Source organism: Elephas maximus, chromosome 3 (assembly GCF_024166365.1).
Source record: "Elephas maximus indicus isolate mEleMax1 chromosome 3, mEleMax1 primary haplotype, whole genome shotgun sequence".
Classification (NCBI taxonomy): Eukaryota; Metazoa; Chordata; class Mammalia; order Proboscidea; family Elephantidae; genus Elephas; species Elephas maximus.
This window is the reverse complement of record NC_064821.1, coordinates 116,803,221-116,827,418: the sequence shown is the minus strand read 5'-3', so window position 1 is coordinate 116,827,418 and position 24,198 is coordinate 116,803,221. Positions and strand designations below refer to the sequence as shown.

The following is a 24,198-nucleotide window of genomic DNA, read 5'->3' as shown; positions in this document are numbered from 1 at the left end:
AAGACAAGAAAGAAAGAAACTTCCAAAATGGATGTCAGAAGAGACTCTGAAACTTGCTCTTGAACGTCAAGTACATAAAGTGAAAGGAAGAAATCATGAAGTAAAAAAGCTGAACAGAAAATCCCAAAGGGCAGCCAGAGAAGACAAAGTATTATAATGATATATGCAAAGACCTGGAGATAGAAAACCAAAAGGGAAGAACATGCTCAGCATTCCTCAAGCTGAAAGAACTGAAGAAAAAATTAAAGCCTCAAGTTGCAATATTGAAGGATTCTATGGTGAAAATATTGAATGATGCAGGAAGCATGAAAAAAGTTGGAAGGAATACAGAGTCACTATACCAAAAAGAATTGGTTGAAGTTCAACCATTTCAGGGGGTAGCATATGATCATGAACCAAATGGTACTGAATGAAGAAGTCCAACTTGAACTGAAGGTTTTGGTGAAAAACAAGTCTCCAGGATTTGATGCCAAGAAATTTGGAAGACAGCTACCTGGCCAACTGACTGGAAAAGATCCACATTTATGCCTATTCCTAAGAAAGGTGATCCACCGAATGCAGAAATTATCGAACATCATTAATATCACACGCAAGTAAAATTTTGCTTAAGATCAGTCAAAAGTAGCTGCAGCAGTACATCAGCAGGAAACTGTCAGAAATTCAAGCCAAATTCAGAAGAGCACATGGAATGAGGGATATCACTGCTGATGTCAGATGGATCCTGGCTAAAAGCAGAGAATACCAGAAATATGGTATTTCATGGATTGAATTCTGTCCCTCAAAAAATATGTGTCAACTTGGTTAGGCCATGATTCCCAGTATTGTGGTTATCCTCCATTTTGTGATTGTAATTTTACATTAAGAGGATAAGAATGGGATTGCAACACCACACTTACTCAGGTCTCCTCCCTGATTAGGTGTAAAGGGAGTTTCCCTGGGGTGTGGCCTGTACCACCTTTTATCTCTCAAGAGATAAAAGGAAAAGGAAGCAAGCAGAGAGTTGGGGACCTCATACTACCAAGAAAGCAGCACCAGAAGAAGAGCGTGTCTTTTGGACCCAGGGGTCCCTGTGCCTGAGATCCTCGACCAGGGGAAGATTGAGCACAAGGACCTTCCTCCAGAGCTGACAAAGACAGAAAGCTTTCCCCTGGAGCTGACACCCTGAATTTGGACTTGTAACCCACTAGACCCCCACGTATCTGTCAGTTTGTTGTACTGTGGAGGCTCGTGTGTTGCTGTGATGCTGGAAGCTATGCCACCACTATTCAGATACCAGCAGGGTCACCCATGGAGAACAGGTTTCAGCTGAGCTTCCAGACTAAGACAGACTAGGAAGAAGGACCCGGCAGTCTACTTCTGAAAAGCATTAGCCAGTGAAAACCTTATGAATAGCTGCGGAACATTGTCTGATATAGTGCTGGAAGATGAGCCCCCAGGTTGGAAGGCACTCAAAAGATGACTGGGGAAGAGCTGCCTCCTCTAAGTAGAGCCGACCTTAATGACGTGGATGGAGTAAAGCTTTTGGGACCTTCATTTGCTGATGTGGCATGACTCAAAATGAGAAGAAACAGCTGCAAAAATCCATTAATATTCGGAACCTGGAATGTAAGAAGTATGAATCTAGGAAAATTGGAAATCTTCAAAAATGAAACAGAATGCATAAACATAGATACCCTAGGCATTAGTGAGCTGAAATGGACTGGTATTGGCCAGTTTGAATTGGACAATCATATAGTCTACTATGCTGGGAATGACAACTTGAGGAGGAATGGTGTTGCATTCATTGTCAAAAAGAACATTTCAAGATCTATCCTGAAGTACAACGCTGTCAGTGATAGGATAATATTCATACGCCTACAAGGAAGACCAGTTAATATGACTATTATTCAAATTTACGCACCAACCACTAGGGCCAAACATGAAAAAATAGAAGATTTCTATTTTTCTGAAATTGATCGAACGTGCAATCGAGATGCGTTGATAATTACTGGCAATTGGAATGCAAAAGTTGGAAACAAAGAAGAAGGATCAGTAGTTGGAAAATATGGCCTTGCTGATAGAAACAATGCCTGAGAACTAATGATAGAATTTTGCAGAACCAATGACTTCTTCATTGCAAATACCTTCTTTCACCAACATAAATGGCGACTATACACATTTTTTTTTTTTTTATACACATGGACCTCACCAGATGGAACACACAGAAATCAAATTGACTACATCTGTGAAAAGAGAAGATGGAAAAGCTCAATATCATCAGTCAGAACAAGGCCAGGGGCCGACTGTGGAACAGACCATCAATTGCTCCTATGCAAGTTCAAGCTGAAACTGAAGAAAATCAGAGCAAGCCCAAGAGAGCCAAAATATGACCTTGAGTATATCCCACCTGAATTTAGAGACCATCTCAAGAATAGATTTGACGCATTGAACACTAATGACCAAGGACCAGACGAGTTGTGGAATGACATCAAGGACATCGTCCACAAAGAAAGCAAGAGGTCATTGAAAAGACAGGAAAGAAAGAAAAGACCAAGATGGATGTCAGAGGAGACTCTGAAACTTGCTCTTGAGCATCAAGCAGCTAAAACAGAAGGAAGAATTGATAAAGTAAAAGAAATGAACAGAAGATTTCAAAGGGCCTCTCGAGAAGACAAAGTAAAGTATTATAATGACATGTGCAAAAAGCTGGAGATGGAAAACCAAAAGGGAAGAACACGCTCAGCGTTTCTCAAGCTGAAAGAACTGAAGAAAAAATTCAAGCTTCGAGTTGCAATAGTGAAGGATTCCATGGGGAAAATATTAAATGATGCAGGAAGCATCAAAAGAAGATGGAAGGAATACACAGTCATTATACCAAAAAGAATTAGTCAATATTCAACCATTTCAAGAGGTGGCATATGATCAGGAACCGATGGTACTGAAGGAAGAAGCCCAAGCTGCTCTGAAGGCATTGGCGAAAAACAAGCCTCCAGGAATTGATGGAATATCAATTGAGATGTTTCAACAAACAGATGCAGCGCTGGAGGTGCTCACTCATCTATGCCAAGAAATATGGAAGACAGCTTCCTGGCCAACTGATTGGAAGAGATCCATATTTATGCCTATTCCCAAGAAAGGTGATCCAACTGAATGTGGAAATTATAGAACAATATCATTAATACCACATGCAAGCAAAATTTTGCTGAAGATCATTCAAAAATGGCTGCAGCAGTATATCGACAGGGAATTGCCAGAAATTCAGGCTGGTTTCAGAAGAGGACATGGAAACAGGGATATCATTGCTGATGTCAGGTGGATCCTGGCTGAAAGCAAAGAATACCAGAAGGATGTTTACCTGTATTTTATTGACTATGCAAAGGCATTTGACTGTGTGGATCATAACAAACTATGGACAACACTGTGAAGAATGGGAATTCTAGAACACTTAATTGTGCTCATGAGGATCCTTTACATAGATCAAGAAGCAGTTGTTCGGACAGAACAAGGGGATACTGATTGGTTTAAAGTCAGGAAAGGTGTGTGTCAGGGTTATATTCTTTCACCATACCTATCGAATCTGTATGCTGAACAAATAATCAGAGAAGCTGGACTATATGAAGAAGAACGGGGCATCAGGATTGGAGGAAGACTCATTAACAACCTGCGTTATACAAATGACACAACCTTGCTTGCTGAAAGTGAAGAGGACTTGAAGCACTTACTAACGAAGATCAAAGACCATAGCCTTCAGTATGGATTGCACCTCAACATAAAGAATAGAAGAATCCTCACAACTGGACCAATGAGCAACATCATGATATATGGCGAAAAGATTGAAGTTGTCAAGGATTTCATTTTACTTGGATCCACAATCAACATCCACGGAAGCAGCAGTCAAGAAATCAAAAGATGCATTGCATTGGGCAAATCTGCTGCAAAGGGCCTCTTTAAAGTGTTCAAGAGCAAAGATGTCACTCTGAAGACTAAAGTGCGCCTGACCCAAGCCATGTTATTTTCAATTGCATCATATGCATGTGAAAGCTGGACAATGAATAAGGAAGACCGAAGAAGAGTTGACGCCTTTGAATTGTGGTGTTGGCGAAGAATATTGAATATACCATGGACTGCCAAAAGAACGAACAAATCTGTCTTGGGAGAAGTGCGGCCAGAATGCTCCTTAGAGGCAAGGATGGCGAGACTGCGTCTTACATACTTTGGACATGTTGTCAGGAGGGATCAGTCCCTGGAGAAGGACTTCATGATTGTCAGAGTACAGAGTCAACAGAAAAGAGGAAGACCCTCAACAAGGTGGATTGGCACAGTGGCTGCAACAATGAGCTCAAGCATAACAACGATTGTAAGGATGGCGCAGGGCCGGGCAGTGTTTCATTCTGTTGTGCATAAGGTCGCTATGAGTCAGAATTGACTCGACGGCACCTAACAACAACAACAGCAACCTACTAGACTGTGAGAGAATAAATTTGTCTTTATTAAAGCTATCCATTTGTGGTACTTCTGTTTTAGCAGCACTAGATAACTAAGACAGTTGTTTACCTGTGTTTTATTGACTATGAAAAAGCATTCGACTGCGTGTATTACAACAAATTATGGATAACATTGTAAAGAATGGGAATTCCAGAACACTTAATTGTGCTCATGGGAAGCCTGTATATATATCAAGAGGCAGTCGTTTGAACAGAATAAGGTAATACAGCGTGGTTAAAGTCAAGAAAGGTGTGTGTCAGGGTTGTATTTTTTCACCACACTTATCTGGGGCCTCTTTCCTTTTCATATGAAGTTAATGATTAGTTTTTCCATCTCGTTAAAGAATGCTGTTGGTATTTTGAATCAGAATCACATTGTTTTTGTAGATTGCTTTAGATAGAACTGGCATTTTCACAATGTTGAGTCTACCTATCCTTGAGCATGATTATGTTTTTCCATTTATTTAGGTGTTGTTTAGTTTCTTGCAATAGCATTTTGTAGTTTTCTTTGTATAGGTCTTTTACGTCCCTGGTTAGATTTTATTTTTTTTAGGGGATATTATAAATGATATTGTCTTCCTGATTTCTTTCTTACAGTTTTCTTTATTGGTGTACAGGAATCTAACTGATTTTTGTATGTTTATCTTGTGTTCCATTACTTTGCTGAAATCTTTCTGTTAGTTCCAGTAGTCTTCTTGTGGAGTCCTTTGAGTTCTCTATATATAGTGTCACATCATCTGCAAATAGGTATAGTTTTACATCTTCCTTACCAATTTGGATGCCCTTTATTTCTTTTTCTTGCCTTATTGCCCTAGCAATAGATAGATTTTGTATCTACTGAGACTTTATGTTTTTCTTCTTTATTTTGATGAGTAAGTTTGTTAACTTTCTTTGTGGTTACCTTGAAATTTACCTCTAGCTTCTTAAGTTTAAACCAGTCTTTTATTGCTTGATAACAACTTGACTTCCTCTCCATTTGAAAATTCTATACCTACTTAGTTTATTCCCTCTTTTATTGTTGTCACTTTCAGGTTGACTTCTCTGGTTCCCTGTTGTAAATTTTTTAGTTTTGTTTTATCCTTGAGAGTTCATTATCTAGATTGGTATCTGGCTGATGTTGTCTTAGGTCCTAGATTCAAGTTGTTGTCTATGTTGGTTCTCTAACCAAAGTACTCCCTTTAATAATTCTTGTAAGTTTGGTTTGGTTTTTACACATTCCCTTAATTTCTGTTTATCTGGAAATGTCCTAATTTCGCCATCATATATGAGAGAGAGTTTTGCAGGATATATATTATTTTTGTTTGGCAATTTTTTTCTTTCAAAATTTTATATGTGTCATCCCATTGCCTTCTTGCCTGCGTGGTTTCTGCTGAGTAATCAGAGCTTAGTCTTATTGTTTCCCCTGTGTCTGTGGCTTTGCATTTTTCTTGTGCTACTCTCAGTATTTTGTCTTTGTCTTTGATTTCAGCAAGTGTGATTATGATAAGCTTTTGTGTTTTGGGGGGGGTTTATCCTATATGGGGTTCACTGAGTTTCTTGGATGGTCAACTTCTCATCTTTCATGATATTAGGGAAGTTTTCTGTCAGGAAATAGTCAATGATCCTCTCGTGTCTTCTATTTTCTCCCCTTGTTCTGGAATTCTGATCACATGCAGATTTTTGCTCTTGATTTTATTCCACATTGCTCTCAGGTTTTCTTCATTCTTTTCTCTGATTTTCCTCAAACAAAGTGATATACAAGAATTTGTCTTCAATTTTGCTGCTCCTGTCTTCCATTGTTTCAAATTTGCTCCTAAAACATTCTATTGCACTCTCCATTTCTGAAATCTTGTTGTTTATGTTTTGTATTTCTAATTGCTGTTTTTGTATTATTTCTAGTTGTTTATTTATTTTAACATTTTCTTCCTGTATTATTTTCCTGGAAGAAAATTTCAAAATAAATAAAAAACTAGAAATAATAAATTTGACATTTTCTTCCTGTATTATTTTCCTACAAAATCCTGGTGGCATAGTGGTTAAGTGCTATGGCTGCTAACCAAAGCGTTGACAGTTCAAATCCACCAGGCGCTCCTTGGAAACTCCATGGGGCAGTTCTACTCTGTCCTATAGGGTCACTATGAGTCGGAATCAACTCAATGGCACTGGGTTGGGTTTATTATTTTCCTGAAATCTTCCATTCCTTTTTCTGTTTTCCCTGATTTTGTTTGTATTACCCATTATTTTGTCTATTTTTACATATTTTTGTCTGCATTTTCCTTCATCAGTTGGAGAATCCTAAATATTAGAATTTTGAATTCCCTATCAAGTAGTTCCAGTGTCTTTTCTTCTACCAGAAGATCATCTGATGTTTTATTTTTGTAGCTTTCTGGAGCCAGCCTCTCCATTTTTTAAATATGTTTTGATATTCTTTGCTGTCTCTAGGACATTCAGGAATTATTTTCTTTGTTTTTTGATTGTAGATTTGATTGTTTCATCTTGCTTTTTTGTTTTATTTGGTTATGTCTGGGCAGGTGGGTTGGGCTTGTTTTGTTTCTTGCTCACCTATGAGCATGATACTTCTCACCACCTTGTCCAGGTGGACAGGGCCAGTCACTCAGCTATGGTGCAGCAGGATGTGTCCAGCGGGGGTTGAGGGGCAGGGATGGGTATTTTGTTACAAGGCCTGGGGCCAATGGGGCATAGCCAGGAGGCAGTGCAGGGTGGGCCTGGGGGACCACGTTGGTGCCATTCCGGAGCATGGCACTTGGCATATGGTGCAGACGGGCAGGCAGGAAAGGAGAGGATGCAATGTGCAGAGTGGGTGTTCTGTTTCCTGTTGGTAGCTCCATAAGTTGCCTTCCTATACTCCCTGTCAGTGGTCCTTGGTGGCTGAGGTTCAAGTGGCAAATCCAGGTGGCAGTGAGCTGGTGTCTCTCGCACCAAGTGACCATGCTTGTTGGAAAGAGGCAGAGACCACAAACAAGGAAGTAGGGTGGGGATGGGAAAGCATACATCCCTGGTTGTTGGTTGCCCTGTTTCCTTCTGGGAGCTCTGTGAAGTTGCCTTCCTGTACACCCTGCCTGTGTCCCTTGGTGGCTGTAGTCCAAGATGGAGACTCCGTGCTGTGTTAGCTGGCAGGGTACCTCTACTCCATAGCTCTTCTCATTCTCTCTTCTTTGTCAGTTTCTTATTCCATTTGGTGCTCGATCAAGTTCTCTATTGCTTCATGTGGTGCTTAATTCTCCAGGGTTGATGTTTATATTTGTTTTACTTAGTTTTTTGGTTTTTTGCTGCAGAGGGGTATCATGGTGCTTTTGTTTACAGCACCCATGTTGTCTAGGCCCTCCATTGTGATCCTAGTCAATTGGTTGGTAGAGGTAGCTGGGCATCATCTAGTTCTTCTGGTCTTGGTGTGGTGTAGGCTGTGGTTCATGTGGTTGACTTGTCCTTTGGACTAATTGCTCCTTTGAGTCTTTGGTTTTCTTCATTATCCTTTGCTCCAGATGGGAAGGAACCAATAGTTGTATCTTAGTTGGCAGCTCACAAGCTTATAAGACCCCAGTGGCAACTCGCCAAAGTAGGATATAGACCATTGTCTTTATGAACTATTTTGTGCCAATTGATGTCGATGTCCCCCAAGTTTATTGTCCTTTTCCTTTGAGCCTAGGAACTTCATCCCATGTGGTGTTTGGTTACATCTAAGAGGTTTCCTTGACTGTGCACCTTGTGTGCTCTATTGTCTATATTAATATATGAGGAGCACCTATAGTCGTGAATGTAGAAATATCTACCACCAAACCTGTATCTGCTGGTGGGTGTGCTCACTTACACTCTCTCACATCTTTTGGCATATCTATCTACCTATATATCCATTCATAAATTATCAGTGGTTAATACTATTGTTGCAGGATTATCTATGCTGTAGTAGTTACCTTAAAAAAAAAAAATAGTTGCCCTTTATTCCTGCATTCCTCTCAGTGCCCTCTCTTGTCCTGGCCATGTTGTGCTGACTTCTCCCACATTGTGTATTGCCTTTCCCTTCACCAACATTAACACATGTCGTCTATCTACTTGGTGATTTTTCCTCCTTTCCCTCGGTAAGCTTCAAATAATTTTTTTTTCTGTGTGTAAACTTTTTGTTGTTACTTTATAATAGTTATCTATATATGTCCTTTTATGACTGACATTTCACTCAGCATAATATCTTCCAAATTCATCCACATTGTGAGATGTTTCAAAGATTCGTCATTATTCTTTGTTTTTGCATAGTATCCCATTGTGTGTATGTACTACAATTTGTTAATACATTCATCTGTTAATGGGCACTTAGGTTGATGGGCATCTTTTTGCTATTGTAAATAATGATGTAATGAAAGTGGGTGTATAAACGTCTATTCGTGTCATGGCTCTTATTTCTTTACGGTATACACCTAGGAGTAGGACTGCTGGATCATATGTTATTTCTATTTCTAGCTTTTTGAGGAAGTGCCATACCATTTTCCATAGTGGTTGTACCATTTTATAACCACATTTTATCTCCTTATACTAGGCTGTAGGCTTAATGTAAGCAAGGTTCTTGTTTTATACTTCCACTATGTACTTAGTGCCTCTTAAAAAAAAAAAAAAAAATTTTTTTTTTTTTTTTTTTTTTTTTTTTTTAGTGCCTCTTAAGCATTCCAAAATATTGTTTCTGAATGGGAGTCTGTGATTGCTGTATTTTCTCAGTCATTGTTTATTAAATCCTCCCCTCCCCCCCCAACTCTGCTAACTAGAACCAAAATTGGGTGAAATGTTTTACATGTTGTGAAGGCAACATTTCTAAGCTTGGTGTAGTTTTCAGACTAGGGTATGGAGTTTGTTAGTGTAGATGTTAATATTAGTGTTCTCTTTATTTTCAATGATCTCCATTAGCATCACTTCTCTAATATCCGCTAATTTAGTATGATAACTCAAGAGGCCTCTACTTAACTAGAAAGTCATTCCTCTGGCCATATTCTTGGCTATTTGCGATGTAGTTAGTGATATCTTCACCTCGGTGGCAGAAAAAACATTCCCTGGAGCTCTCAAAGGTCATTAAGCACATGTCCAATTACTGCCTGGGTTATGTTTGGCAACATCACTATTAGATGGCTTCATTCTGGTTATCTTCTAATATTTATCTGTCTAATCATCTTTACTGAGTTTTGTCTACAGGAAACAACAATTATTCCTATAGTAAATCTTTGAATCCCAGAATGTATTGGTTTTGAGTTGGGCTTCTTAAAACAGTAATTCTAGCACATATGGCAGCTCTTGGTTATATAGTGTTGGTGGTGGTGGTACTGACTCATAGTGACCTCATGTGATGGAGTAGAACTTCCCCATAAGGTTTTCTTAGCTGAAATCTTTAAGGAAGCAGATTACCGGGTCTTTCTCCTGGGGAGCCACTGGATGAGTTTGAACCTCCAACCTTTTGGTTAACAGCCAAGTGTTTAACAATTGTGCCACCACGGCTCCTTCTTGGTTATATAGTTGAGATTTTCCCAGACTCTCCAAGTGTCAGGAAGGTGTGTGGGTGTTCTGAGTGAATTTCACATCTCCAGTGGGAACAGCAATTTCCCTTTGGATGAGCAAGTCAATTTGCCTTTCAGAACCCTGGAGAGATTGGAGAGATCAGATAATCCATAATGTAGGGGCAAAGTGGTATGTAAAAGGGCCCCAAACTGGTGAATTATTTAACAGTCTGTAAAAGGAGCAGCAGTTAGATTGCCATGGCCTCCTCTCCCATGCTGGCTACACAGGTTACTATCCTTTTCACTCTTATAGGAGCCTGAAGATTTAGTCTCTGGAGAAACTGAACCTGCAAAGGGTTTGTAAAATAGGTGGTGTACTGGATTTAGTTCCAGACTGTAGATTGCTGAGCCCAGAATTAACAGCTAAGGAACACTAGATATGTGAGAAAAGTCTTCTCATGAGAGACCAAAACAAACCAACATTAAAAAAAAAAAAAGAAGTCATTGGAGAAACAGAGATGATGCAAGGCACAGAAGAAGACTTTAGACACTAAACCTGTTAACCTGTTACCAGCCATTGTTTTTAGAAAGGTAAGAAAAGTACAACATCCATTACTCATGAACTGGATTCTATTTAAAAAAAAAAAAAAAATGGAGCATTCAGAATATAAATGAACTCTAAGAAATTAAAACTCTAAAGGCTAAATTAAAACAAATTCAAAAGAAACTCAAGTTGGCAGATAAAGTTAAGAAATTCCTAGAACAATTAAAAGACAAAGGAATGGATAATTGGAAGGAAAAGATAAAAAAATAAGATGATCAACCTTGGAGTTTCAACATCCTACCAATAAAAGTTTCAACAAAAGAGAATAGAATACACAGAATGAAAGAAATTAGCAATTAAATAATACTGGAAAATATCCCAGAATTGAAGCACTTGTGACTCTAGATTTTAAAAGCCTACCAAATTTCTGGCTCAAAAAAATTATAACAAACTCTTTCCAAGGCTAATTGTCATGGCTTTTCAATACAAGGGAAAAAAAATCTTAAAATTTTCCAGAGGGAAAAAAGTTTACTTACAAAGAATAGCATCAGAAAATCAAGTAGCATGAAACTTCTCAATAGGAACTTTGAAAGTTAGAAGACTTATAATTTTATACAGAACAGATTATAAATCAGGTGTTATAATGGAACAAAGTTGTCAAACATGTAAGCCCCCAAATCTTTACCTCCCATGCCCTTCCTCAGAAAAATACTGAGAAATGTGCTTCAACTAAGTAAGGGGGTAAACTAAGAGGAAAAAAAATATATATATATATATATACATATATACATATATTTTAGCTAACAGCATATCCAGAATGAGAGTGGTGAAGGGAATTTTCAAGATGCCAGCCTAAGGAGCAGTTGGTCTGGCCTGGAGGGGAGCTGAGGCCACGGATCTGGGAGACAGCTACAGGACTATCTCCAGCAAAACGTATGGAATTGAGGAGTTATCTGGCAAGTTTGGTCAAGTTCAAAATTGTATTGCATCGAATTTTATAGAGCTATTGGCGTGTGCTAGAAATGAAGCAAAGAAAAAAAATGAGGCTATCATCAATTCCTGGGAACACAGATTTGTGCAAGAAAGTAAACGTAATCATAATACTCTACTTGACTCAGCAGTGATGACTTTTTACATAATTATTATAATTAAAACTCTCCCCTTAATTTAAATGAGGGAGGGAGGAAATGGAGCAGAAAGAAAATAATTTTATAGGGAAGAATAAGAAAAAAATCATTTACCAGATTGGAAAGTTAGTAAATAACATTTAAAAACTAATGAATTGGGAGATAGTAATATATACATATTATTTAGAGATTTGAAAGTAAATATTAAAGAAATATTAAAACAAACAGGACAAGAAGGGTGGCAGGCAAGGAGAACATGGAACTGCTATTCCTTTTTTGTTAGAAGCCTTTTACAATTGCATAAATATAAAAAATGTTTATAAATGTAATACTTTGAAAAAAATTAGAATTAATCAAAGCAATCCACTGGAAAAAAGATCTGTGTATAATCTGTAGTTGAAATTCATTAAGGAGTCTTGCTGACTTCAAATCAGTTCTACCTAAAAGAGACAGTGGTAGAAATTTAGCAGTTATTCCAAGAATTTGGGTGTGAAGCACATATGATAATTGAAAATAAAATCTAGAAATCCTAGGAAAGTCGGCTTATAATGGAAAAGCTCAGAGCCACCACACAGTTTTCATGCCTTTTAACAGCATCCACTAAAATGATCAAAATCCTTACATATAAAATGACACAGTAGAACTAGAAAAGAACTAGAAAGGATCCAAGAAATTCTTTCTTATTTTATTGTTTCTCTTTCAAAATATTGAAAAAGAAGTCCTATTGCCTTGAATAAGATGTTTTAATTACATTTTGATTGTTTCACAGCCATAAATTGATACTATGAAGAAAGAAGCAGTTTGTTACATCAATACTTCTGTCACCAGACTGAGTTAATGTTGCCCAACTATTTTGTCCATTTTATTAGTTTATTTTATCTTATCTAACCCTAGGAGTCCCTGAGCGACAGTTTAGTGCTCAGCTACGAACTGTAAGGTTGGAGGTTCAAGTCCCCCCAGAGGCACCTCAGAAGAAAGTTCTGGGGATCTACTTCCACTGAAAGTCAGTTATCGAAAACACTGTGGAGCACAATCTTACTTTGCCATACGTGGGTTTACCATGAGTTGGAAACAATTTGATGACAACTGGTTTGGTTTTTGGTTTTATCTAATATTAAGATTGACCTGCTCATACGAGTTGTCACAACCATTGTCCCACACACTAGGATCTTACTTCAGTTATCTGAGAATTAGGGTTGATTTTTAATTTCAAGTTGTACTTATTTGGGTTCTTAGATCACTGCGACTAGTGTTTCAACTCCAAGGGCATAGCTCTTTAGAAAGCCTCCAATTGAAACTATTCCTCTTCCTCCCTAGAAAGCTGCATCAGGAACTTGGTTCCAGTACTAAAAATGAAGTGTTGTCCAGTGTCCATGTCCAACCGGCCAGTAGACTCCAGGGTACTGTGCAATCTGTGAAAAGACTGTGTTGTATTCTGCAAATTGGAGTTAATTACCTTTGACAGGGAGGTGCTTTGATGTTGCTGTATGAAGTCAATGCAAAGCATCTTGAAGCACCCACATGAAAGGATGCTTTTCTTCATCTTGTCTGAGCACACAGAAGTGTGTCTGCATGGGATTATTCATCTTCTTTCCCTGTGAGAACAGACTGTGGACTTCTGTGTCACGTGCAGCATGAATTTATCTTAACAGGGCTTACTTCCGAGTACAGCCACAAAGAGCAGCTCTGTGCTCACAAAAGCAGACATTTTTTAACTTTCTGTGAAATCTGGTAGTCTCCTTCCTAGGATACCCAGGCTTAGAATCATGTTGGTATGTATCACTTTTCCATTTAAGGACACAGTGATTTGAATTTGGGTTCTAGGTACCAGATCGAAAGTTTATCTATCTGCCTTCCTAAATAATTCTAATCCACTATGTTCTCTCCCCTTCTACACTTGTTTTGCAATTCATCTGCTATACTAGACATTGACCTTGTCTTTGTTGGGTGCTTTAGAGAAGCAAAATCAGGGAGATGTATATATATATACATATAGAGAGAGAGAGAGAAAGAAATTTAGTTCAAGGAATTGGCCCACACAATTCTGGGGCTGCAGGTCCAAAATCCATAGGTCGGGGAGTAGGCTAGAGACTTCTGCAGATTTACCTCCCAAGGTCTGTAGGTCAAGAGGACGGGAGAAGAGTGCAGTGTCAAAGAGATACAGAGCTCTGCCAGAATATCCGTTTATATTCTGGAGACAGTCCATGCACTATACTGATATAGTCTAATTTAAATAAATAAAATTCTATTTCTAAATGGGATCACATTCACAGGTATAAGGATCAGGATTTACTACACATATTCCTGGGGCGGGGGGGTGGAAATTTCAATCCATAACCCATTTCCTTCAAGTTGATTCCCCATCATAGCTACCCCAAGTGTTACATACAGCGTAGAACTGAGCTCCATAGGGATTTCTTGGCTGTAATCTTTACAGAAGCAGATCACCAGGCATTTCTTTTACAATATCACTGGCTGGGTTCAAACTCCCAATCTTTCAATTAGTAGTCAGTGCAAACCATTTGCATCACCCGGAGGACCTATATATAATTAAAAAAAAAACCCACAAACCCATTGCCGTCCAGTCATTCTGACTCAGGGCAACCCTACAGGACAGAGTAGAGCTGCCCCACAGAGTTTCCAAGAAGCGTCTGGTGAGTACAAACTGCTCACCTTTTGGTTAGCAGCTGAGCATTAACCACTACAACACCAGGGCTCTACATGTAATATAAACCAAAAAAAAAACCTAAACCTGTTGCTGTCGAGTTGATTCCAACTCTTAGTTACCCTACAGGATAGAGTAGAACCACCCTATAGAGTTTCCAAGGAGCGCCTGGTGGATTCGAACTGCCAGCCTTTTGGTTAGCAGCCATACCTCTTAACCACTACGCCATCAGGGTTTCCATATAAATAATTTAAAAAAAAAAAGACCTTAAAAGAGAATGAGTTGAAAACATCAGGCAAGAAATTGTCAAGAAACTGGAAGAAAGGGCCAGCAGAATCACAATAACAACAAAAAGCTCTGAAATAAGTTGGATGAAGGCTTTCCTAAATAAGAACTGATAAAAATTGAGCATTATGAATTCTATCTTAAAGCAACCAGGGCATCATTTGAAAGGATAGGTGATGAAGTTATAAATGGGCTAATTTTACACTGGCTTAAGTATCTATTTAAGTAATGCAGAACGGCTTTCCAATTTATCAGAAGCTTATTATTTTTTTTTCTTTTATAGACTATCTATACTTACTGGTGTTTTTTCATAATATTTATTTTCCTCCAATGGAGTGAATCTACAAAGACTGGTACTAGAATTATTCGTGGAGGATTCATAAGACAGATAAGTTTTTTTGTTTTTTAACATTTTTTGTGCTTTAGGTGAAAGTTAAACACAGCAAATTCGTTACCCATTCAATAATTCATACTCAAATTGTTCTGTGACATTGGTTCCAATTCTAACAATGAATCAACACTCTCTCAATTTCCACCCTGGTTTCCCTGTTTCCATCCTCTGGTTCCCCTGCCTCCCCTCTCTGCCTTTTCACCTTTGCTTTTGGGCAAATGTTGCCCTTTTGGTCTCACATAGTTGATCATTTTAAGGAGCACATTCCACGAGGAGTGCTTGTTTTAAAGGCTGCTCCATTATTTGGCCAAAAGGTGGCCTCTGGGAGTGGCTTCAGGTCCAAGTTAGAAGGATGTCTTGGGGCTATAGTTTCAAGAGTTCCTACAGTCTCTATCAGAACAGTAAGACTGGTCTGCTCTTTTTTATGGATTTCGATTTTGTTCTACATTTTTTTCCTATTCTAACTGGAACCCTCTATTGTGTTCCTGATTAGAGTGGTCAGTAGTGCTAGCTGGACACCATCTAGTTCTTCGAATCTCGGGTAGAGGAGAACATGGTTCACGTGGGCCATTTGGACTAATTGTTCCCCACGTCTGCAGTTTTCTTCACTCTCTTTTGCTCTGGACGGGAAGAGACCAATAGTTGTATCTTAGATGTCCCCTTGTAAGCTTTTAAGATGCCAGGCACTACTCACCAAACTAGGATATAGAACATATGTTTATGAACTATGTTATGCCAATTGACCTAGATGTCCCCCAAGACTGTGGTCCTTAGCCTTCAAGCCCAGTAACTTAGTCCCACGAAATGTTTGACTTTGTGTAAGATGTTTCCATTACGATGCTCCCATGTGCTCTATTATATGTATGAATATACAGGCAGCATCTACAAATATATGCATAGAAATACACATAACCATAACTAGATATGCATGCAGGTATACTCCCTTCTGACCTCCCATATCTATTTAGCACACATATGTATCCATCCACAAATTATTGTTTGATATTACTGTTGTTATAGGATCATATATGTTAAATACTACTATACTAGTACTACCAGTTGCCGTCAAGTCGATTCCAACTTGTAGTGACCCTATAGGACAGAGTAGCACTGCCCCATAGGGTTTCCAAGGAGTGGCTGGTGGATTTGAACTGCAAACCTTCTGGTTAACAGCTGAGCTCTTAATCACTGTGCCACCAGGGCTTCTGTATATGTTATAGTATTTACCATACCCACCCAAGTATTAAGTATTTACCATAAAAATAGTCGCCCTTTATTCTTGCATACCTCTCAGTGTCTTCATTTGCCTTGGCCACTTTCTGCTGATTTCCCCTTTATTGTGTCTGTCTTTCCCTTCACCATTTTTAAAACATGTCTACTGTTTAGTTTGTGATTCTCCCTCCTTTCCCCTCCCATCCCTGGTAATCATCAAAGAATGTGTCTTTCTGTATGTAAACCTTTTCTTAACTTTTTATAACAATGGTCTTTATATTTGTCCTTTTGTGATTGACTTATTTCACTCAGCATAATGTCCTCCAGATTCGTTCATGTTGTGAGATGTTTCCCAGATTCATCACTATTCTTTATCTTGATTAGTATTCCCTTGTATGTATGTAGCACAATTTGTTTATACATTCAATGATTTAGGTTATTTCCATCTTTTTGGTATTGTGAATAATTCTCCAATGAACATGGGTGTGCATATGTCTATTCGTGTCACAGCTTTTATTTCTCTAGGATATATGCTTAGGAATGGGATTGCTGGATCATATGGTATTTCTATTTCTAACTTTTTGAGGAACCACCATGCCATTTTCCCTAGTGGTTGTACCGTTTTACATTGCCAGCACCAGTGTTTGGGTTTTAATCTCTCCCACAACCTTCCCAGCATTTGTTTTCTGTTTTTGTTTGTGTTTTTTATGAGTGTCATTATTGCCAGAGCGAGAAGGTATCTCATTGTAGTTCTGATTTGCATCCATTTTGAGTTAGTTTTTGTCTATGTTGTGAAGTATAGATCCTGTTTCATTTTTCTGCAAATGACTATCCAGTTTTGCCAGCAACATTTGTTAAAAAGACTATCTCATCTTCATTTAATAGACTTCGACCCTTTGTCAAAGATCAGCTGTCCATAGTTGGATAGGTTCGTTTCTGGATTCTCAGTTCTGTTCCGTTAGTCCAGGCTGTTCTGACTACTGTGGCTGTGTAATGCGTTCTGAAATCAAGAAGTGTGAGGCCTCCGACTTTGTTCTTCTTCTATAAAGGTTTATCTATCCAGGCTCTTGTTCCTTTCCATATAAAGCTGAAGATTCATTTTTCTATTTTGTCATTGCTATTGTGAATAATGTTGGAATTTGGATTGGGATTGCATTGTATCTATTGACTGCTTTGGGTACTACTGACATTTTCACAATGTTAAGCCTTTCTATCCATGAGCATGGTATTTTTTCCCATTTATGTAGGTCTCTTTAGGATTCTTGCAAAAGCGTTTTGTAGTTTTCTTTGTATAAGTCTTTTATGTCCTACTTAGATCTTTGTATAAGTCTTTTATGTCCTACTTAGATTTATTTCTAAGTGTTTTATCCTTTTGGGGCCTATTGTAAATGGTATTGGTTTCCTGCTTTCCCTTTTGGAGTTCTCTTCGTCAGCGTAGAGGAATCCAACCGATTTTTGTATGTTGATGTTGTACCGTGCCACTTTGCTGAATTCCTCTATTAGTTCCAGTAACTTCCTTGTGGAATCTCTGGGATTTTCTGCTTATAGGATCATGTCATCTGCCAAGAGAAATACTTGCCCTTACCAATTTGGATGTCCTTTACTTCCCTTTCTTGCCTTATTGCTCTGTCTAGAGTTCCAGTACGATGTTGAGTAAGAGTGGTGATAAAGGGTATCCTTGTCTGGTTCTCATTCTCAAGGGGAATACTTTCAGTCTCTATCCATGGAAAATAATATTGGCTGTTGGTTTTGTATATATGCCCTTAATTATGCTGAGGAATTTCCCACCTATTCCTATTTTGCTGAGAGTTTTGATCAGAAAAGGTGTTGGATTTATCAAATGCCTTTTCTGTATCTATTGAGATGATGATGTGATTCTTTCCCTTTCTTTTATTTATGTGGTGAATTACATTGATTGATTTTCTAATGTTGAATCATACTTGCATCCCTGGTATGAATTCCACTTGATATGCTGTTGAATTGTATTGGCTAGAATTTTGCTGAGAATTTTTGCATCTATGTTCATGAGGGATATAGGTTGTAATTTTCTTTTTAAGTGGTGCCTCTGTGTGGCTTTTGTGTCAGGGTTATGCTGGCTTCATAGAATGAATTAGGGAGTATTCCTTCCTTTCCTGTGTTCTGGAGTAGTTGAAGTAGGATTGGTGTCTGCTCTTCTCTGAATGTTTGATAGAATTCTCCAGCGGAGCTCTTTGGGCTGTGGCTTTTTTTTTTTTTTTTTTTTATGACCTCTTTAATTCCTCCTTTTGTTATGGGTCTGTTCAAATTTTCTACCTAAGTTTCTGTTAATTTAGATAGTGTGTTTCTAGAAATTTGTCCATTCTTCTAGGGTTTTAGATTTGTTGGAGTGCAATTTTTCATAATATTCTCTTATGATCGTTTTTTATCTTGGTTGGCTCTGTTGTAATGTCACCCATCTCATTTCTTATTTTGGTTATTTGCATCTTCTCATTCTTTTCCTTTGTCAATTTGGCCAGTGGTTTGTCAACTGTATTGATCCTTTCAGAGAACCAACTTCGTCTTGTTAATTCTTTCTATATTATTTTTCTGTTTCATTTATTTCTTCTCTAATCTTCCATTATTTCCTTTCTTCTGGTGACTGTGGGCTTCTTTGGCTACTCTTTTTCTAACTGTTCAAGTTGTAGGGTTAAGCTATTGATTTTGGCCCTTTCTTCTTTTTTGGCTTCTTTTTTGATGTGTGCATTTATTGTTACATTATCCTCTTAGCACTGCTTTTGCTGTGTTCCTAAGCTTTTGGTATGTTGTATTTAAATTCTCATTTGATTCTAGGCATTTTTTTAAATTTCATTTCTAATTCCTTATACTCCTCAGTAGTTTTTAAGCAAGGTGTTACTCAGTTTCCATGTATCTGATTTTTTTTTCCTTGTTATTCCTGTTATTTGTTTCTAGTTTTGTAGTGTTGTGGTCAGAGAAGATGCTTTATATTATTTTGATGTTTTTAAATTTATTGAGGCTTGCTTTGTGGACTAAAATATGGTCTATTCTGGAGGATGATCCATGTGCATTGGAGAAAAATATGCACTGTGCTGCTGTTGGGTGGAGTGTTCTATACATGTTAATGAGGTCTAGTTGGTTGATTGTGTTATTTAGATCTGTATCTGTTTCTTTCTAGATGTTCTATCCTTCATGGAAAGTGGTGTGTTAAAGTCTCCTACTATTATTGTGGAACTGTTTCTCTTTTCAACACTGTTAGAGTTTGTTTTATGTATTTTGGAACTCTGTCATTGGGTGTGTAGATATTTATTATGGTTATGTCTTTTTGGTAGACTGACCTTTAATCACTATGTAATGCCCTTCGTTGCCTCTTATGATGGATTTTGACTTAAAGTCTATTTTATCAGAGACTAATATTGGCACTCCTACTCTTTTTTGGTTACTGTTTTCTTGATATATTTTTTTTCATTTTTTGATTTTTAACCTATTTTTGTCTTCTTGTTTAAGGTGTGTCTCTTGAAGGCAACATATAGATGGATCATGTCTTTTTTAATATGTTCTGCCACTCTCTATTGACTGGTGCGTTTAAGCCATTTCTATTCAGGGCGATTATGGATAAGTATGAATTTACTGCTGCCATTTGTTGTACTTTTCTGTGTGTGTGTGGTGTTGGCAGTTTCTTTGTTCCACTTAATTTTCTGTGCTGAGTTCTTTTTGTCTATGGAATTTCTTTTCATTTCCTTTATTGTTGTTGTTTTTGTGTTTACTGATTTTCTTCTTTTTTGTTGAGTAGGTTTATTAATTTTCTTTGTGGTTACTCTAAAATTTACCTTTATCTCCCTAAGTTTAAAACACTCTGTTGTTTCTTGATATCATCTTGATTTCCTCTCTTTATGGAAGTTCTTTACCTGTGCCATTTATTCGCCCTTTTTGTTTTGAACTCGTTTACAAATTGATGTCTCTCATTCCCTGTTTTCAGTTTTGCAAATTTATTTTACTTTTTTGAGATTTATCTGAGTTGGTATCTGGGTGGTGATGACGTGTGTCTTAACCTCAGCAGCTCCATGGGAGAAAGATGTGGCAGTCTGCTTCTGTAAAGATTATAGCCTTAGAAATTCTATGGGCAGTTCTACTCTGTCCTAAAGGATCACTATGAGTCAGATCAACTCAGTGGCAATGGGTTATGGGTTAGATATCATTACTGTCTTATTTTAGAGATGAAGAAACAGAGAGGAGATTAAGTAATTTGCCCAAAGTCATATCAGTAGTAAAACCAGGATTCAAATTCAAGCAGTATGGCTCTGGAAACCATACTCATTACCTTATTCTGTATTTGAAAAATGTATGAAGTATTCTAAAGATAGGCATAGCATATGAGGCATAGCACAAGGTATATTTTACAATACTACAAATATGTGGTTTTTCAACTTAAAATAATACCAAAAAAATCCACTGCCATCAAATACCAGTACACAATAATTATATTAAAACTGTTTAGCTCAATTCTTCCCTTCCATATTGGAAATAACATATTTTCCAGCAAATTGATGAGTGGGGCAATTAAGAGATTTCCAGGTCTGAGGGTTCTAATTTTCTCATTCCAGGTGTATCTACTTCTTCCATGAGTTTAGAAAATCTGACATCTGGCATCCAAGTTAGGGAATCAAGCTGATTGTATTTCAGAGTGGTTATCCTTGGAATCAATTAGACAGCAATAAATTTTATCCTTCACAAAAATTGGGGTGATGGTCTAAACAACGTTACTCCTTCCTACCACCAGGTTATATCCAGCTCAATACAGGGGGTGGGTCTGTTGCTGTAGATCTGAAGAGTAAGGAGGAACCCAAGGTCTGAGACAGATCTTAAGACTCAGTCACCCTTGAATATGACTAGGCGATAGGAAGGAAGAATGTTGCTGTAGACCACTGCCTCAATCTTGGTGAGGAATAACCAATCGGAAACATAATCAGCTTGATTCTGCAACCGGGAGACCAGAGTTCAGACTAGAAAGTATGCAAGTAGGTTGTAAGCCATTTCAAAAGAACCTGAAGATCTAGCACTGAGCCTACCCCTCATTAGCCAGAACTCCCATCTCTACTTTTGGCCAACAGTTTCAAGACTGCTAGAATACTCCTAGAAAGAGGAGGATCTTCAAGTGTGTAGAAGCAGCTATGTGATCAGGACCTCACCCTCCTGCTCAGGTAAGAACTTCTATATACAGGTATGAACTAATTTAAAAATTGTTTCTAAACTTGGGAAACCTAGGTGTTCCTTCTCCAAACCTTCACTACTTTTGTTCAACATTAGTTTCCATAAAATAAGAAAATGTTAGAATTGGAAGATGTGGTAGGCACAATAAATGGCTCCCCCAAAATGTCCATACCTCAATCCTCGGAACCTATGAATGTTACCTTACATAGCAAAAGGGACTTTGCAGATGTGATTAAAGCTAATGGCCTAGATTATCTAGTGAAGTCAGTTAAATCATGTAAGTCCTTAAAAGCAGAGAATTTTTTCCAGCAGGGTCAGATAGATGAGATGGAAGGCAGAGAGAATCAAAGCATGGGAGGGACTACACTCACCATTGCTAACTTAAAAGACAGTTCTCACTGGAACAAATTTAAATTGATTTTGCAAAGAATAAGTCAATATTGAATCAAAGTGTTTATTAGAAAAAATAAACAATCCTTTCCTCACCTAATCTTCAATTTCTCTCCCAAATGCAATTGCCTTTTTAAAGTAAGTTTGTAGTTGTATTATTAAGCAAATGGAATCAGGATTCTTTGGTTGTAAAGATGGAAATTCATTTTTCTTGTTGTCTTTAGGTAGTTCCTAAGATAAGTTTCCTTATTTTGAATGAAAATGCCTTTGCGACTCCTTGATGGCTTTTATTTTAACTATGTTTACCACTTTTTTTTTTTTTTTTGAATATTGGACTCCTAGGAGATTTGTAATGAAACATTTGTGTTCCCTTTTATGTTTTTCTAAAATACATTATAAGCTTTATTTCCTTTTCCTTGAAATTTTCCTCAGGTCCACTTGAGTAATGAATTATTGTATTATGCTCTATAAAAATTTCTCACTTTAAGAAAAATACAAAATAAATAAATAGATAAACCAAACAAAAAAAAACCCAAACCCGTTGCTGTCAAGTTGGTTCTGACTTATAGTGATCCTGTAGGACAGAGCAGAACTGTCCCTTAGGGTTTCCAGGGAGCGGCTGGTGGATTTGAACTGCTAACCTTTTGATTAGCAGCCATAGATCTTAACTACTACACTACGAGGGCTCCAAAATAAATAGATAAAAAGTAAAAATAAAATTTTCACTTTACAAAAATACAGGGTATTAAGATTTTCATCTCTCCGTAAAATAAATTTGTAGTCCCAGGCTGTTTTACTCCCCTGTTGTTAAAAAGAATGTCTTAATTTTTTCTAAGTACTCAAGATTTCATTGTTACTTTCTTATTCACCGCTCACATCTCAGAGCTTGTAGTAGTCTCTGCACAAAATTCCAAAATAGTGGACCATATTGTCCACCTTACCTATAAGAGAATTCATTGAAAATCTAAAAGCAAACGTACTATAAGAACACTGAGTAGAAGAATAAGACCCATTTTTTATCATGCTAATTGATACCAGCTAGAAGTCAGCTATGAATAAGTTCACAAGTACAAATACATGAGCAAACTGAGTCACAAGGAAAAGAAATAAGCTTATTACACTTTACATTCTCCATAATGAGGTCTTCTCTTAAATGTCATCTATCTGAATAAAACACAAACAATGCTGTGTGCCTCCTTAACACAGCACCCACTGGCTTTGGTATGAGATAATAATTTCACTCTTGGAATTTCAATAGTGAATGTAGTGAAAACAAGGGTAGGATGGAGTTTTACATAATGTGCCCTATAAAGCGACTCAGTTAAAACAGTGTTCTGGAAGCCTTATCTCATCTAACCTGGCTGCCTAGTGACATGCTCCTCTACAAAACCAGGCGTACTGTGAAGAGGATGTTTAAACACTCTGTGTGAAGTGTGTTAGTGGAGGCAGACATTATTGCAGATAGCCAAAAACCATGAATAAACTTCATAAACCCTAGGAAACATAATGATGCCTTCTTAGGCAGTGAAGGGCAGTGTCCAGAGCATGGTAGTTACTTAATAAAGGATTTATAGCTCATCAGATGCCCTCAGGTCCTGAGATGGCAAGAAATCAGGTCGGCCATAAAACACAGTGGGATATGACCTGCCTCAAGATGCTGCTGCCCACCCACAGAGACTGAATTTCCAGACTTGGTGTCCCTGAGGGATGCAAACAGTCAACACACTTGGCTGCAACTGCAGGACTGGAGATTTGAATCCACCCAGAGGCACCTTGGAAGAAAGGCCTGATGATCTACTTCAGAAAAGTCAGCCACCGGAACCCTATGAAGCACAGCTCTACTCTGGCACACACGGGACCACCATGTGTCAGAATCAACTCTATGGCAACTGGTTCTGGTTTTATGCACTTACTTCAGAATGTAGACAATATGTGAGAGTGTCGATTCTTAGGTACTATCCTCCTACACAGCACTGGTGTTAATCAGGCTCAGTGATAGGCTTCCTTTCACTGAAACAATGACAGCAAGACGTAATGTATACTAGAAGACTGAGAGCCTTTAGAACGATAACAGAATTTAAAAAATCTAAGTATATGACTTATGGCTTATTGACAATAAGTTACTATCAACTTAAATCAAACAGATTTGTTTTTAAACAGGCTCTCCTCCAGCCTCAATAAATTTAATGTTTTCAGATAAAAATACAAGAAGTAATATTTCTCTCTAAAAAAGTAGCCATTCTCTCTATGGAAAGTGTCATGTGCAAAAATTATAACTAATCTGCAAACACTAAGATTTTGGCCTGATAATTCCAATGATGTTATGAAAATTAGCATAAGAGGCTGAAACTTATATTTGGGAATCAAAAGAACCCAGTAATACAGATTAATGTCACATAATATCGGAATATCACCATGGGACAGATTTGATAACTAGATTTATTTTTTTGAAAAATATTAAGTACG

General features: G+C 37.7%; 1 protein-coding gene across 2 annotated transcripts in view; it reads right to left on the bottom strand.

Annotated features, from left to right (window-relative positions):
- Positions 1-24,198, bottom strand: part of CTH (cystathionine gamma-lyase) — an 82,964-nt gene that overhangs the window by 33,393 nt on the left and 25,373 nt on the right. Inside the window, exon 12 of one of the 2 annotated variants that reach the window (XM_049879568.1) lies at positions 23,623-23,742. The exons of the other annotated variant lie outside the window; for it this stretch is intronic. Coding sequence (XP_049735525.1) covers positions 23,740-23,742 — 3 coding nt within the window. The 3' untranslated portion in view covers positions 23,623-23,739. Of the gene's footprint in view, positions 1-23,622; positions 23,743-24,198 lie in introns of those variants that run through there. 2 annotated transcript variants of the gene reach the window in all.